Source organism: Rhinopithecus roxellana, chromosome 4 (assembly GCF_007565055.1).
Source record: "Rhinopithecus roxellana isolate Shanxi Qingling chromosome 4, ASM756505v1, whole genome shotgun sequence".
NCBI lineage: Eukaryota > Metazoa > Chordata > Mammalia > Primates > Cercopithecidae > Rhinopithecus > Rhinopithecus roxellana.
Window position 1 is genome coordinate 128074594 of NC_044552.1, and position 18406 is coordinate 128092999.

General features: G+C 35.0%; 1 protein-coding gene across 9 annotated transcripts in view; it reads left to right on the forward strand.

Annotated features, from left to right (window-relative positions):
- Nucleotides 1–18406, forward strand: part of PTPRK (protein tyrosine phosphatase receptor type K) — a 571158-nt gene that overhangs the window by 113911 nt on the left and 438841 nt on the right. For all 9 annotated transcript variants that reach the window (XM_030929049.1, XM_030929051.1, XM_030929050.1 and 6 more), the window contains exon 2: nt 9314–9436. In XM_030929049.1, coding sequence (XP_030784909.1) covers nt 9314–9436 — 123 coding nt within the window. The remainder of the gene's footprint in view (nt 1–9313; nt 9437–18406) is intronic.

Here is an 18406-nt window from a genome sequence, read left to right on the forward strand (position 1 = left end):
TACTGTGATTCAGGTTTCAGCATTGATTTGGTTAGAAGTTGGCACTTTTAAAGATTATCTTAAAAGTTTCACTAAAACTCCCTTTAAAGCCCAGAGTGCTGTCTTTATGAGAAAGGGAGCAAAGGTCCTCTACATCCAGGGTTCTGATGTCAGTCAACATTAACAAAATGATTTGCTTGTATTTGTGTGAGTGGCTTGTTTGTTCTGGACCAGACAGAAGGCTAAACTGACATTAAATTATGCTTAGAATGAGAATAACTGCATCCAGTAGCAATAGTTAATATACTGGTTGTAATGAGGATGATATCCAATTATCTATTCTAACTGAAGAAAATGGCAGAAAAAACCATCATTCTTTACTCTTAAGAATTGTGTTTTAAGAAGTTTGAAAAACTCAAACATTGGCCCATACACCTTCTATGTTAACCTAGTCTAGAAACATTTTGATATGCAAGGGGTTTTATATTAATGAAAAATGTGGGAAGATAAAGTTATATATATATAACTTTATATATATATATATATATAAAACTTTATCTTCCCACATTTTTCATTTATATATATATTTTTTATATATATATATGGAATTATTATTTTTGAGATGGGATCTCACTCTGTCACTCAGGCTGGAGTGCAGTGGTGTGATCATGGCTTACTGCAGCCTCGCCCTCCCAGGCTTAAGTAATCAGTCTCCTGGGTAGCTGAGACTACAGTCACGCTCCAGCATGCTTGACTAATTTTTTTAAATTTATTTTTTGTAGAGGTGGGGTCTCCCTATGTTGCCCAGGATAGTCTCCAACTCTGGGCTCAAGTGAGCCTCTTTAAAAAAGTGTTCTTTTTTTTTTTTAATTTCAAGATGCATTTTAATTATTTACATAAATTAATTGGTTATCTATTTTCTTGAAGTGTACTTCAAAGTCCTACAAAACTTAATTGTTGACCTCCTTAAAATGTAGGTGAGTATATTTAAATTTCCTTTGCCAGTCTAAAGTAAAACTTTAAATTCAACCCCTCAAAGCAGGCCTTTGCCCTTCCTCTAGGAGGTTGGGTCATGGAATTCTGTTTTACATCCCTTCATAAAAGAAAAATGATCTGTCTCCCATCATGCTTGAGCTAAGTCAGGAGCAACTACTGAAATAAGCTAGTGTGTGTCTCATATGGGTGAAGTGGAGCCCACCAGTAATCAATAATCTCTCCAGGAGAAACAAAACAAAACAAAGATATGTTTAAATGTGAGCTTGGGTGGTTTCCAGTGTTACCAAAATGTAAATATGGCTTCAGTTGAGAATTTTATTTTTCACTACATTTAGTCTCTATTACTTTGTTCAATGAGTTTCTCTATTGTGTATCTAACACTAAGCGAAAAAGACCTTTTACTGGAATAGTTAAAAGTATAAAAAATAGGAAAAGAAACGGGTAAATATACTCACTAATGATCTTTGGGAAAACACCTGGTTTCTTCTACAGTTTGTGCAAGGGCTGCTGCAAAAATAGTCAGAACAAAATTGCTTTTAATGTTTTTAAAGATAGAAAATTCACTGGTTTATACATGTTTTAGGCGGAGGTGAGGTGAAAAGTGAAGGATCCCAAGCAAGAGTGATAGGACAGTGTTAATGATCATGTAAATTTTCAGCCTTAAGTCACCCTATGTAAATTTATTTGTAGAAATTTTAATTAGCTAGACTTTATAGCTTTTTCCAATAAAGACCCTTTCCTGTCTGTGATATCAGAGATGCCTGAGAGACGTTGACGTACTATATGGTTCAAAGTTTACCACATTTTTATTCTCATAGGATGCAGCACCAATATGCTACCAAATGGGTGGAATGGGGGAATACCTTCTCTTGAGGTTGTGCCCATTGGAGGCAACTGTACTGGATAATTCTGAAAATGGCTAACCCTGCCTCACTTTTAGGAGACACTTAATGTAGTGTTTAAGAGTAAAGAACCCATTGTGCCTAAGTTCAGCCCCTGGCTCTGGTACTTTCTTGCTCTGTGACTCTTGGCAAGTTTTATTTTTTCTGCTTTGGGATACTTTTCACTAACATGTTCCTTTTACATTTTCAAAAACTCTTTTCATCTGTGAAATCATTTCTATGGGTATTTGGCATGTAATTAATTACCCATTAGCTCCATAATGAGGTTGGATGAAGTCACATACATACTGGCAAAGCTGCCCAGGTCTCAGAGGCTTATTTTTGAATTCCAACTTGTATCTGAGACCTAAAACTTAGGTAAGATTTGGATTGATCACACTTCGGGATCCCCTGCTACAATGGATGTGGGGTTACTAGTATTTAAAACAAAGGACTGCTGCCCTTTTTCCTTTTAATAGCTGCTTCGTTGATTTACCTAACTATTCTTCATTTTCTTTCATTTATGGAAAGAACACTGAACTAGTGAAACATAGTAGGAGATAACTCGCATGCATGTATACATGTATATGCTAGGGCATGAGGTATTTCCTACTGTGGTCTTACAAGCTTGAAGCATTCGGACTGGAGGCCCTTGAAAGTGTCTCTAGTTCTCACTTTTTCTAATTTCACTTTATTACTCATACTGCTTGCCAGCCAGACAACTGATTTGGTTTCAGATGTAGCACTATAATTTCTGGTTCAGTTGCTTGGCTGTGGCTCACCACTACTCTTAATACGTGAGAAAGAAAATATGGAGGTGATGCAGAAGTTAAAGATTCTTGGTTGTAAGCTTTTAAGCAGACTATATTCTGCCTACGGTTTAAGATGAGAGTGATCTAAACCAGGGGTTGGTGAACTTTGGGCCAAATTCAGAATGTGGCCTGGTTTGTGAATAGAATTTTAATCAAGTACAGCCATAGCTAAGCCCATTTGTTAGGTATTCTTTGTGGCTTCTTGATACGATGACAAGATTTTTGTAGTTATGACAAAAATGGCATGGCCCACAAAACTGGAAACATTTACTACCTTGCTTTTTGTACATGAAGTTTGCTGACTCCTATGCTAAAGGAAGGTATTTATTGACTGTTTGAAAGATATATGATGAGTGTTCAGGTAAAACTGATTTTGGCAATATGGTAATATTGCCTTTATATAAACTATCTCTAGTCTTTCTGTGTATATTAGATGGAAACCATATTTCTCTTTTTGTTAAGGGCTTAGCTGTTAAATATGTGCATCTGTATAGCATATACAGAATAAACTGGGTAGAATAAAACATGAAAAAATAAGGATGCTTTATTTATTTATTTATTTATTTATTTATTTATTTATTTATTTATTTATTTTTTTTTGGAGAGAGAGTCTTGCTCTGTCGCCGAGGCTGGAGTGCACTGGCGGGATCTCGGCTCACTGCAAGCTCCGCCTCCCGGGTTTACGCCATTCTCCTGCCTCAGCCTCCCGAGTAGCTGGGACTACAGGCGCCCGCCACCTCGCCCGGCTAGTTTTTTTGTATTTTTTTTAGTAGAGACGGGGTTTCACCATGTTAGCCAGGATGGTCTCGATCTCCTGACCTCGTGATCCGCCTGTCTCGGCCTCCCAAAGTGCTGGGATTAACTTGAGCCATTGCGCCAGGCCAAGGATGCTTTTTTAACCAAAAAAAAAAAAAAAAAAACTGTGTTGGGTGTTACGAGTTTGACATGCATTATGACTAATCTAACACCACTGTGCTATAACTGTTATTATTTTGATTGTACTGGGGAGGAAATTGAAGCTCAAAGAAGTAAAATATGAAAGCTATGTATGTATTTAGCCATTACTCCAGGCTGTGTTTAGATATATTGTCTCTCTTCTATCACTTGCATGGATGATGTATGGCCTATACTTAAAATTCTTTCAGCCTTATTAATAGAGATATAAGGGATTTTAATATTGTTTCTCTGTAAAGATGAAGGGGGTGGAATTGAACTTGTTATTACACTCTGGTTAGTTCAGTGAAGATTATTTAGTTGGAGTAGAGCATCTGCTTCGAATAATATACAATTTGAATAGAAGTCTTAGTAGCTAAATAATCTTGGATTATATAAACATATATTCTTGGCTAAGAGATGGAACTCTAGGGATGAAAAATTAGATAATTAACAATTGTGTTTGAAGTGAGTTCTCTCATCATTAAGAGCTATTTCTGCCTATCAATAAATAATGGATCTGGATTTCCTGAAATGTGTCTCTAGTTCTTTTTCTTTAATGAAGGAATTAGACCTAAATAATATTTTCACACCCTCATTAACTACAAGCAGGGCAAAGGATACTTTCAGGATCTCAAGTGATTATTATTTAAAGAACTCCTATTCATAAATTTTCTATTTTCTTCTAGTAGATCCTCTTTGGTAATGAACCAGAGCAATGTGTTATGACCAGTGACTCATAAATATGCCCTTAAAACCATTTGTTATTTGTATCGACTTGGAATTGTTCCTGTTTTAATTTCAGTACTTAAATTGGAAAACAAAACTGTTGCTTGTCATTAGAGCAGGTATAAAGTACCTAAATATTTATTTTCGTATGCCAGTTTTTGTTTTGTATCTTCAGTATTCCCAGAAGTGTAGAGTTAAAAGGAAAAAAAAAAAAAACTATTCAGATATGCCAAAATATTTCAGAGGAAAGATGAACTTTATTTAAGACCATTAATTTCTGGCTGGGCTCAGTGGCTCACGCCTGTAATCCCAGCACATTGGGAGGCCGAGATGGGCGAATCATGAGGTCAAGAGATTGAGACCATCCTAGCCAACATGGTGAAACCCTGTCTCTACTAAAAATACAAAAATAATGGGCATGGTGGCATGAGTCCCAGCTACTCGGGAAGCTCAGGCAGGAGAATCGCTTAAACCTGGAAGGCGGAGGTTGCAGCGAGCCCAAATCGCGCCTCTGCACTCCAGCCTAGTGACAGAGAGAGACTCCGTCTCAAAAACAAAAACAAAAACAAACCCCACTAATTTCTATGCTTCTGTAAGGTGTTTTTCTGGGAATAAACTGTGTTACTCAGATTATCAATAGAACTGCATTTCAGATATTTAGTAATTTTCATTCTTTTAAAATTTTTGTGAAATATATTGGCTTTTTTTGTAATGAATTTTGGAGATCGTACCGACATATTTATATGATGGGTTCTGATTAGCATAAATAGATGACAAAGGTAGTTTAACTCAGTATTGCATGTGTCCTAATGTGACATGTAATTAATCTTTCTCTGTGTCCTAAATGGAAGAAAGATCATTCCAAGTTGATAATCACTTACATGAGCAAAGTTATGTATCACAGCTTAATTCACTATTGGAGAAGGTTAATTTGTCCATTTTTGAGGATCATCAAGCAACTTTACTAAGGATATTATATTTTCCAACATATTTTGTTTTGGACTTTCTTTTTACTTGAAAAAACTACATATATTCCAAAAATTTAAGAAAATGCTTTGTATCTTCAGCTAAATAAAGCTTGTTCTTTACAAACAATAAAGAACCATGAAAGATAATTCCATTTTGTTTCTTGCTACTGTACTCAGTCAGAAAATTAAGAATCTAGAGGTGCCATGAAGGGGAGAATGTGGAAGATCCTAGACAATCTTTTAAAAGAATGTCCTTCACAGCTCTCCGGTGATCTACTGACTTTTCATTTTTCTTCAGTTCAGCTTTGTTTAAATTAACCTGAACCCAGGTTTTATTGAAAAGTTTGACTTCAGAAAGGACTTAAATTTAGCATTCATTTTTTTCCTGATTCTACAGAAAATGTCTCTAGTTCCGTGTTCTCTCACAGAACTTTTACCCTCTGTTTAAATAAGCACTCAAGAATCTAAATGCCAGATGTTTAGGCAATATAGTTTTGGGACCGGGGTACTTACTTTTCTTTACTTTTTATGTTTAATCTTTTTGGTGTCTAAAACTACTTAGTACCACATTTTTCACCAAGCAGTTTAGGAATAAAATGAAATTCTGGCAAGTTCAAATCCGCTTGATTTTTATTTTCAGATGAACAGGTTGCCATCCCCTTAAGTGGCTTGCTGTCACAGAAGCAGACCATTTTGGTGATAGATCTGTCCCTTAGTTGATTGATTGGAGTAGAGGAATTAGCAATCTGTGACATGCTCTTCAGAAGTAATTTTCCTCCAAAGGTCAAGGAACTGTGGTCACCGTTTCTCTGGCATGATTTGCAGCTACTCATTGTAGCCTTATCACCAGTAGCAAATGCAACAGCAGAAAATGGAACATTTCCGTGCTCATTTTTCTTTCCCTCTGCCTAACTAAATTTCTTGAACACCAATTTGGTATTACCTCTTTCTGTTCTGCCATCTACCATCCAGCTCAGTGAAACTTTAAATTCATAAGGTATGTTTTAATTTATGAATTAGGACCTTCCTATGACATTTATCTTTTAAATAGATTTATGTAATACTATACATAAAGATGTCTTGAACTCAAGAACGTGTATCGAGGACTGTGTATAACAGAGGACTTGGTGTTTAGACCTTTCTAGTGAGTCCTAAATGGTAAATAGGAACTGTATATGTTTGAATTAGTTCAGGATATGTTATGCGCTGCTCTCTGTTACAAGGTTGAAATAAATTATTTTCCTCTGTTTCCCTCCATTCCTCTTTTAACTCTACATGGGTTATTACCATTTTTTTTTAATGTGGCTTGAATTGCCTCATACTCTTTGATAAAATCTTTTAAAGATTTTAATACAGCTGTAGAACAAACTCTAAACTCCTTTTTCTGACATCTAAAATTTTTCGTATTTACTTGTTTCTTCCTAGTTTCCTACATATTCTGGATGCTCATTATACAGAATTATTTGAGATTTCACAACATATGATGTACCCTTAAACTTACATGCTGTTGCTCTTGCTTTTCCTCTACTTTTAATCCCATTTCCATTCTGGGTTGCCTCTGTTTGGTATATCCTTCCTCATATTCACTATGAGTAACTCAATGAAACCTTCCCTAAGCAACCCTAGTGTGGGTAGCCAATTCTTTTGTGTTCTTTGGAATTTTCATCATATTATTATCCCACAAAACACATTGTATTTATTTTGATATATATGGCTCCCGTAGTTTGGCTCATTTATTAGTCCAGTATTATTATTTTTGTATTTCCTATCGTCTACTCCAGTATACTGTATTTGCCCTTAACCTTGAAATACAAAATTGTTTACAAAAAGATTTGCAAAAGATTTATTAGTATGCTATATTTTACACCTCTTGGATTATACCTTGTTGTAAATTAGAAATTAAAAATTATTTTGAAAGTTTTCTTGTTACTCAAGTCAAGTAGACCAGTAATAATTTTCAAGACTCCTTTGACAAATTTCAGATAGGGAAGGGATGTGCAACAAATAGCAAGGGTTGACCCACTTATTTTGTACAGCTACTCCTAGTTGTTATTGCTAATCAGAATCCTGTAGTCTAAAATTAACAGTGGCTATGAAGGAGAGCAATTAAGGCCATTTGTCTTTCAAATGAGTCAATGTGGGTCCCGCTGGTAGTTTACATTTATATACAGAGGGCACTCACACTCTTATAAAGGGTAATGGGGGCCCTGAAGGCCTGTGCTACAAAGCAGTAAATTATTTTAAAGTTTGATAGCAAATTATATTTTGAGAAAAACATTCCCCTTGCTATGTGAAGATACATTTCCTAGCAACCTATTTTCATTGATTAATTTTAAATTAAAAAGTACATCTTTTTTAATGAGAGCATTTATAAAAGGTCTATTTTAAGCATATTTAAAAGACAATATTAAGCTTTTGAGTTCTCGAGTTGGGTTGTTTTATAGGATTTCTGTAGTCATAAGAGTGATTCAAGAATACGCTCAACATATTCTCCTTTTGGAAAAGATTTTAGAGCTTATAGTGCCAACATGACATCTCTGATGTTTCCTGCTTTGCCTGTGACACTCACCCCTCTCTGTCATTGGTGAGGAGTGTAACTTTCACTCATACTCAGATTACCAAACTTTTGATGAGGAAAGTAAATTCCTTTTTTTACAGGGAAGAATTTACAGCATTGGGGTTTACTACTCCTTAGTCTGTTGCTTGGTCAGAGAATTCACTGAGTTTCTTCACAGAGATCCCCATGGAAACTAAACAAATAAGCTATTTGAAAGGAGACAGGTTATTGGTTTTTCTCATTAAACCCACTGCTGGATTTTCATTAGTTCTAATGCATTTTCTTTCAAGATGAGACATATAGGCCAGTTCTTATTTTCATGATTTGAATAAACTAAATATGGTGAGTCATGTGTGCCTGTACACATCAGCTAAGAAGCAAAAATGATCCTTCTACTTTTGCAATACAATTACCCCTGAAAATTAAGCCAGAAAAACCATGACTGATGCAAAGGGAAAATGCTACCCCCATTTAAAAAGACCAAGTTATTAAATAAAGTAGGAGCGGTGAAAGTGATTATAGGCTAATCTGATTGGTTTTATGCTTGAGTCACCCCCTACCTTTTAAATCATAATTGTGTATGAAAGAAATCTAAATAAAGCATGAAAGATATCACAGACCTCAAACACTTTAGACCCTAAAAAGCTTTATGTTTCATTGGCTATTATGAGATTTCAGATAGTTCTTTTAAAGCAAAGATGTTGGTAAAACTTGAATTATTTCACCTTTTTGAATTTGCATTGTAGAGAAGACAACTTTCACTCTTATTCTTCCTCTGCTTCTCACCGCTAAAGTTATTAAAAATGATTTAGACTCTAGGTGGTTTGTGAGGCAGGAGAATAGGGTCTGGAGGCAGGGAACCTAAGGCTGATTCACCTGACGTCCTAGAACTAAATAGAAAGGAAAACCCCAACTTTCCAGTTTCCCTTTGCAAACTTCCTCCTTTTCTGAGTGGTGATGGAAAATTGAAAGTACCTCTGATTGGTTGCAGAAAGTACTGTAAAGTGTTGATTGTGGGCCACCACTTCATTTATATGAGGTGAACACCAAGTGGCCAATCGGAAACCTCTAGGGAGGTATTTGGACCCCAGAAGATTCCGTATCCGGGCCCTTGAGCCGCTGCTCGTGCACTCCCACACTGCGGAGTGTGTTTTCATTTTCAGTAAATGTCTGCTTTCGTTACTTCATTCTTTCCTTGCTTTGTTGTGGGTTTTGTCCAATTCTTTGTTCAAGACGCCAAGGACCTGGACAAATTGCAGTCAAGACCCTCTACCAATAACACTTTGTATATTTCAAGAAAGCCTGACTTATGCATGTATCTTCTATTATTTTTAATGATTCAAAATCAAGATTATGAGTAACATATTATATATATCAATATAACATTTCCTTCTCCAGAGCTTTCATTATGTTTGGAAAATCTGTTTAGAATGTAACATTAGTCCTCTTTTCTCCTAGGTGGCTGTACTTTTGATGATGGTCCAGGGGCCTGTGATTACCACCAGGATCTGTATGATGACTTTGAGTGGGTGCATGTTAGTGCTCAAGAGCCTCATTATCTACCACCCGAGATGCCTCAAGGTGAGAGTCACTCTGTTTAGTCAATGTTAGGGGAACAGTTTTGCAGTGTCTAGGATTTTCTTATTTTAGGTGTAACAACAATAATTTAATGGTTATAATAAGCTAAATTGCTATGCTACTGGATCACATCTAAGAGCCTTAAAGTATTCTCTGCCTTTCCCTTAATAACTTTCTGTAATTCTGTATTCCTCAAGAATCCTCACTATACCTTTGTTATTTCTGTCTTTGAAAAAAAAGGTAAGTATTAGTGTTTTTTTTTTCTGTTTAATAAAAACCCAAGTGACAAACCAGAAATCAAAAAATAAAAAAAACAGAATAAACAAAAAAAAATCCTTTCCAAAAATATCTTAAATGTGGGATCAACTCTTTTCATCGTTATTCAATTAAATTATATAGGTTGGATCCAATCAGACTAAAGGGAAAGAATTTTATTACATTGTAGGGAGGGAGGTTGTGTCTTTCTCCCACTGGTCATGAGCATGCCAGTGACTCTGAAGTGAGGCAGCATGGAGACAAAAGTGTCTAATGGAGATCTTTTATGTGGGAATTGTAGAGAAATAGGGGAAAAATCTGTTCTTTTTGTTTGTTTGTGTTTTGAGATGGAGTCTCACTCTGTCACCCAGGCTGGAATGCAGTGGCCTGATCTCAGCTCACTGCAACCTCTGCCTCCCAGGTTCAAGTGATTCCCCTGCCTCAGCTTCCTAAGTAGCTGGGACTGCAGGTATGCACCACCACGCCCAGCTAATTTTTGTATTTTTAGTAGAGATGGGTTTCACCATGTTGGTCAGGCTGGTCTCGAACTCCTGACCTTGTGATCTGTCCGCTTAGGCCTCCCAAACTGTTGGGATTACAAGCGTCAGCCACCGCGCCCAGCATCTTTTTGTTTTTTACCTTACTTTGTTATATCCTTTGATTTAGGGTTTTGTGAGATAATATAATTTATAATTGTTTAAGCCAGTGTGCAGTGTGTTTCATCTTACTTAGGAAAAACACACAATTAACATAGGATGTCATTATTTACATACCATTTCATACAATATTGGACTAATAGTTGTGCTTTTCAATTCTGCATGTTAATCTGGAGCAAATTCCAAGTTCTATGCATATATGCTTAGCAATAACATTAAATTGTAGCATTGAAAATGTAAACAGGAATTTAAAAATACAACATGAAAGAGAATAAACTCTTTTCCTTCCAATATTTAGAAAGAAACAAGAATAGTACATGGTACATAATTATATATTATATATAGTCATGTATATATAATATATATCATTATGCTATTATAATATATAATATAACGTGCTGATTACTTAGTACTAATAATTTAGGTTTCAGAATATGTTTCAGTATTTTTATTATGATTAAAAATGGTTTAGAATTAATTTTTCTACAAAATGAGTAAGGCCTTCTTGAGTGTGAATTTTAGATACGACAATTTTAGACATGGCCATTAGAAGTGAAAATGTCAGTTTTGGTTATTGAAGAGTGAAAATTCTATCAGCAACGTCCCTGAACTTGCTGATTAATATGATTTAAAAAAACAAAAAGTGAAAACACCAACAATAAACAATTTATCACAATCATGCAAAGCAAATAAAACCTAAAAGTTACATTTCTAAATGTAATTATTGGTTTGTACATGAATATGGCAAATATTTCCTTGAAAAAATGTTTATTGGTTCCCCCGTGATGTGTACTTTTATAGTAGAGCGAATTAAATTTGCTTTTTTACTCTGAATTGTCACTTTCCGTGACTGAGTAGGCAAATGGTTATTTTTGAGGTTGAACTGCGCCATAATTTCCTTTGCAGAGGGAAAACTGGAATTGTGTAGTTGACACTCTTTGCTTCTTATATTTGACCCCTACTTTGTCAGCAGACTCATTTAATTTTGTGCCTAGATTTGTATTTTTTCTTTCAAAGGTATGTAACCTTATTTTCCTGATGCATTTTAATTAAACTACTGTAATTTTTCACCTGAATTTTCTCTGTGGTATATTTAGACTGAACTTTTCATATAAAATTAAAGGGGGTGGGCTGGGATGCACACATTTTGAATGTTTATCATCATAGAATAATAAGAAAGATGTTGATTTATGGAAATGTTACCATTGCTAATTACCATTGATGGTGGGTAATGAATAGTTGAAGAATTACTGCTCAGATGACCTTGTTGGCTCACCTTTGATGAACAGCTTAATCGGTGGTTACAGTACAGGATGATATGCACAGAAAATGAAAGCATTTGAAATTCAGCCATATCTTCCAATTAATAGTACATTAAGTAATTAATCATGCAGAGGAGGGAAAAAGGTCACGGCCACTTTGCCGAATGAAACGTGTTTAGTCTTCAGAGAGGTGAGAGAAAGCACTCATGTATATTCTTCTTTTAGTCATCTCTTTTTATAATAGATGCTATTGTTTTCATTTTCCTTCTGATATTCCTTTAAAGTGCTGACTGAACATTCCTTGCTCATAAATTGGCATAAAGGAGACATTTAGATTTATCATACTAAAATGTTATGATCTTTTTATTGTCATATAAATTAGCAAGCATGCTTATTTTCTTTATGTACTTTAAAAACACACACAAAAACAAAACAAACAAAACCCCCCAAATGTTTGGCAACTCTATAAAAGCTGGCTTTCCAAACCTAACTTGTTATTGAGCTGTGTGATACTTGGTGCTGTTAACTGGCTTCTGTTTATTGACCTTTTTGGACTAAAAGCCAAGAGTGAGAGAAAAAAGACAGGATAAATAAATAGAATGAAAGAAGGTTGAAGAAGGATAGTAGAGAATAATAGACAAAAAGAAAATTGTTTCTATTCATGAAGAGATACAGTACCATCAATCATTGCTTAAAATGCGCCTGTAGTCCCAGCTACTCGGGAGGCTGAGGCAGGAGAATGTCTTAAACCCAGGAGGTGGAGCTTGCAGTGAGCTGAGATCCGGCCACTGCACTCCAGCCCGGTCGACAGAGCGAGACTCCGTCTCAAAAAAAAAAAAAAAAAAAAAAAAATGTTCTGCAGCAGTTCCTACTTACTACACAGTCCCACATACTAGTTTGGTCAGATTACAATGATGATGACTGAAAGGTCTGCCAAATAGAATAAAAAATAGCATACAAAAGAATAAGTACTTCGTAAGACAGTTCTAATATCCCCAAATCATATGAAATTATGGGCACCTACTTAACTCAGTCATCAAGGAAATACATATTTAAAACACAGTGAGAAACTACTGTACAATCAGTGGAAAAGTGAAAATTTTAATTCCAAATGTTGGTAAGAATGTAGAGTAAGTAAAACCCTCTGATACCACTGTTGGAGCATAAATCTCTACTACCTTGTGACCAACAAATCCATTCTTGGGTATAAGCCCAGCAGGACTAAGTGTACATGTTCCCCAAAAGACATGTGCAAGAATGTTGATAGCATCAGCATTCATAATAGTTCCAAGCTGAAAACAACCCAAATGTCTGTTAGCAGTGCAATGTATAAATAAATGATGGCATATTCATAAGGTGGAATATTGTACTGCAAATAAATGAAAGAACCATTGCTTTATACAATAATATGAATGAATTCCACAAACACAATCTTAACGGAAAGAAACCAGATGCAAGAGAGTATATATTGTATACATTTATATAAATTATGTAAGTTTCAGAAACAGGCAAAGCTAATCAATGATGTTAGAAATCAGCATATTATTTACTTGCAGGAGGGTTTGGGTAATGATAGTTAGTGCTTGTCAGGTGGCATGAAGGAGTCTTCCAGATGCTGGTGATATTCTATTTCTTCATCTGGATGGCATTTTATAGTTTGAGGTGTGGTGAAATCTGTAAAAAGTCATTGAGCTGTGCAATGATGAGTTGTGTACTTTTCTTTATGTATCTGATATGTCAATGTAAATTGAAAAAAAAAAAAAAAAAAAAACCAGTGCACACAAGCCTGGGAAACTAAAATAATAAATAAAATGTCATGGATTAGAACAAAAGATATAAAATAGAAATCCTCAAATGGGTCCAAACTTCTTGTTTTCTTACCATGCTGGATTCTCTCCTCCCTACTAAAAAATCACTGTGTTCGTTGATATCTTTGTATGGGCCTTGTGTTGTTCTCTTCCCTCTGCTGAAATATTTCTGTGTCTACTTATCCATTCATCAATCTCTTACCCATTCTTACTGTGTCTACTCACGTTCTGCTAGCTTTGAGAAGATCTTCCTGACTGGCTTGAAAGTCTATTTCTTCTATCCTCATATCAGAATATGCGGCCCACTGTACTATGTACTACTTAAATTGTAACTATTTTTATAGTATATTTCTTACATGTCCTTCTGTCCATTAGACTATATGAACAGCCGGGCATGGTGGCTCATGCCTCTAATCCCAGCATTTTGAGAGACCGAGGTGGGTGGATCACGCAGTCAGGAGTTTGAGACAAGTTTGAGCAACATGATGAAACCCTGTCTCTACTTAAAATACAAAAATTAGCCAGATGTGGTGACAGCACCTGTAATCCCAGCTACTCAGGAGGCTGAGGCAGGAGAATTGCTTGAACCTGAGAGGCGGAGGTTGCCGTGAGCCGAGATCAAGCCTGGGTGACAGAGAAAGACGGTCTTAAAAAAAAAAAAAAAAACTCTTATGAACATAGACCATTTTTTTGTCTTTTATTTCTCAAAAAAATTTAATTTTTCTTAGACAAAAATGTCAACTTCTGTAATGTAAGTTTTAAAATATTTTTGTCAAGAATTAAACAAGCTCCTCTTGTTAGAAAATTATTTGAATTAAAAAATACCCCATTTACCAAACATTATATTGAGTTGAGATTTTTATGTAATTAGACCTTCACCTAAAATTATTAAGCTTTGACCTTTGTCTTTATGAATATTACCTATCTATTTTGGATACACTTAAATGTTGTTAATTCTACCAAAAATTAACTTTTTTTTTTTTTTTTTGTCTTTTTGTGTACTCTTTTCGTATTTCTTTCTCTCTTTTTGTTTTTGACTTTTGCTTGCCAAATCCTGATCTTCTGTTCCTCAAAAATCTATTGTATGTGCATTTTCGGAACCCATAGAGAATAAGAGCTGTTGCATGGAACTAGAAATCGTTCTTTGATCTCAAAGACATGTGCATTCTTGACCTTGTTTGTCAATATTTTTTATGCTTATGACCTCATGAAGCAAACATATTTGACCATTTTACTATATGTTCTGTCCTAGATCTGAGAGTAGGGATTGTGATTGATATCTCAATACATTTATCTTTGACTGTAATTACAACTGCTTTTTATTTTTAACAGGTTTTTGTAAAATGGCTAATTGAATTTTAGTTTAGAGTCTCTAGAGAACTTATTTGATAGTATTTAAAATTATGACTGAATTGTATCCCACCTTCAGTCTAGTGTTTTCACTGATAATAATGAAAATAATTGTACAGGATTCTTTATTTAAAATGCACACACACTATATATATATAGTAAAAAATGAAAGCCCTTTGTCATTAAATTACTCTGAAGATTGAAGTAAGGAACCATTCCTCCTCCCTTATGAAACTGAGTGAGTTCTGATTCAGTAGTTTAGGGCCATATGTCTCTAAGTGTTTTTCAGAGAAGCCACCCTGATGGAGCCAGGGGATTATAAAACAGATAATTCTAGTACCATTCTTCAATTATTTATTTGGAGAGATTTAGTGCGCTTTTTTATTCAGTGGGGAGCATGTATGAGTCACATGATTTTGTACCTGGCTTTCTTCTGATAGTGTGATTAAGTGAAAATTAAATAAGACATTGGTGTCCATAATTTGATTCATACAATAAAAGATATAGGTAACATTATTTCAGCTAAGTTTTCTAAGTAATGATATTAGTCTCTTAGTTTTATAGAAGATTTAGTAATAATTTAATTTAGTAATAATTTGTTAAAACAATGTTATATATGCCATGTAACACATTTTAATACATCTGAGAAGAAATTTCAAGGAAGTCCTTATGTTAACTTATGCTTTCTTTCTCTCTGGGAACAGTGATCAGTTACCAAAAGTAGTGGATCACTGTGACTAATATTTTCATCCCCCATTATAGATGATTAATGAAAAAGCATATGTTTTTTACAAAGTCGTAAAGGCCAAAAATCTCACACAGCTGAATTAACAGAATTATTTGACAGTATATCTGCCAGAGAGAAAACATGGCAGAGAGTGGTAGAATAAAGTTCTGTGCATGTAGTATTGGCAACGAATATTGACTTGCTATATTATGGCTAGTTTTGTATTAGAAGATTGAGAAAATCAGGCCAAAATGTTGGTTTACTTTCTTTTTGTCATATACTTAGCATTGTCTGTTAACACAACCAAAGAGAGTGTGTCTGTGAACATGTGCAATTGTCCTAAGGGGAACTGAGAGATTTGGTGGTAGTAGGGAGAGGAGGGGCTTAACATGAGGCCATTAACACAGATGGGAAAACCTCCAAAAGTACTGGATATAGGTGTGAGATCCTAAGGAGCCTGAAAACTGCAGAGGTTTAAAGCTGGAAGGTTATGCATCATTCAATGATTTCAGATTTTTTTTTTAAGTAATAGAATTCTTTTTAAAAAAAAAAAAAATTTTTCTACCGCTTTAATATTTAAAATCAATCACAAGGAATGAATGGTCCTGGAACTTACTTGTTTTATAATCCCGTACCTTCTCACCGTCTACCCCTTTCTCTGTACCACCCTGGCTCCATCCAGGTGGCTTCTCTGAAAAACGCCTAGAGACATATGGCTCCAAAGGGCAGTGTGAAAACAATGATGTTGCAAACTCAAGCACTTTTAGATAAGCATCTCTGAGATTAAAGTACTTACTACTATTCGCTACCACTTACTAGTCCCTTACTGAGTTTTACTATACTAGGGATATGACATGTCTCCTTTAATCCTTACAAGAGCCTGGTAAAATTGTAGTGGAGTGAATATCTTAACAGCATATCTACCAGAGACAAAACATGGCAGAGAGTGATAGAATAATTGTCACCCAGGGACAGAATTGGAACTTAGATCTGTCTGTCTAATATAAAAGTTACTCTTGTTCCAGTACCACCGTGCTTCATCATTAAAGTTAAGTTGACAAATTTCCTTGACTTGGGCATGGGCATTTATTTAAATCCACTATATAATGAGCTATATAATTTATTTCATTTAATCCAGAATGATCTTCTACCACTTCATTTAAAATATTTCTTTCCACAATTTGAAAGCTTTAAATGACTGTTTCTTACCCTTCGTGGGAAATGGAATCTGAGACTTGCTGTTGTTTGGAATTGCTGCCAAACTTCAGGATTTTCTTTATGATATTCTCATCCCTTGGGGAGACGCTTTGCCCTTCCTTTGATTTACCTGTATGTTATTTTTAGTTATTTGATAAACACTTGCTGCATGTCTGTTTAAGCAAACCTTTAGAAACACACATATTATCTGCTGTCTCATTAGAGCATGTATGGTAAAAGAAAAGATCGTGGACGAAAGGAATCAGACTGAAGTCTAGGGTTTGAAAATAATTTGAAGTCTTTGTTTGCAGTGAGGTATTTTAGGATGAGAATTATGGGCTTATTTTGATGTGCTCTTCCAAACCATGTTATCAACTGGCTATTGATGCTTTTGCCCTCTGCACAGAGAAGATAGTTTGCCACATTTGAGTTGCTTATTAAAAACAGTGGGAGTTGGAAGCAGTGCAAGGTGAGAGAATGAAAGGCTGTAATGGACTACTTGAAGGGTGAGCCACTTAATGAAGGCTGGTTTTTAATGTAAGGACTATTACCCTCGTGGACATAAATGCAACATGAAAAATGTCTAAATTACAGTGGACAGAAATGGCATGCTGAGACTGGAATTTTTTCTTGATATTTCAGGCACATAATGCATCTAAGTTAGATATGTCCTAATATATTTCAGGGGAAAATAACAGCCTAGAATTAAAAAAAAGAAAAAAAATAATATAGGTGTCAGTGCTAGAGAATTTCCAACCTCCTAGAGGAATTAAGATAAGAATACACAGCAATTTCAAAGACTATATAGTCACCTTTAACATATACCTTAAAATCAATAGATAGTCCAAAGACTCAAAATTACTTTTCCTTGGTAGCAGTGTGACTGAAAATAACAGTTACGACCTTATACTTCTCCTCTCCAAAAATAAACTTGACTCAAGATAGCTAGGTACTATCTCAGTTTAAAAGCTTATTATCTTTCAAACACAAGAAGAATGCCAGGGAAATACATACACACACACACACACACACACACACACACACACACACATACATACAGCAAAAACAAACAAACAAACAAACAAAAAACAAGAGAAGGTAAGTAACTAGGAATTATTAAAAATATATATGATGTTAATTATCTCATATAGTTAATGTGAAAATATGGAATTATGATTATATATTAAACTATCATTATATATAAAAGATGCTTTAAAATCTTGGAAGAATGTTAGTTTTCCAACATAGTTCCTGCCAAGAGTACTATAGTATGTTTTAAAGACCTCTACTCCCTCCCCAAAGAGGAAATTATTGGCTGAGATATATTTTTCAATGAAAAGTGCACATCTTCTAAATTTAGAGCATATGACAACTTAGAAATGCTCACAGCATCATGGAATCTCCACCTAGCAATGCTGATTGAAAAGATGCTGCCTTGCTTTTTCTAGGTTTGTGAGAATAAAATTAAATAGGACAGTTTTACAAACTTCATCAGGCTGGTTATGTATTTCTGTATGTTCCTCCCACCTCAGTTATTTAAGAGTTGGAGATTAAATAGGAAAGTAGGGTGGCAAATTTCAGTATTCGAAAGTTATGTTTTGAGTGTGGGATTTTTATCCATGTTAGGTCAGACTTATTGGATACTTAAAAAATGTTTCTCTGACTCCTTCTGTGTAATCCCAAGCATTTAAAATATGTCATTTCACTTAATTCTCCCA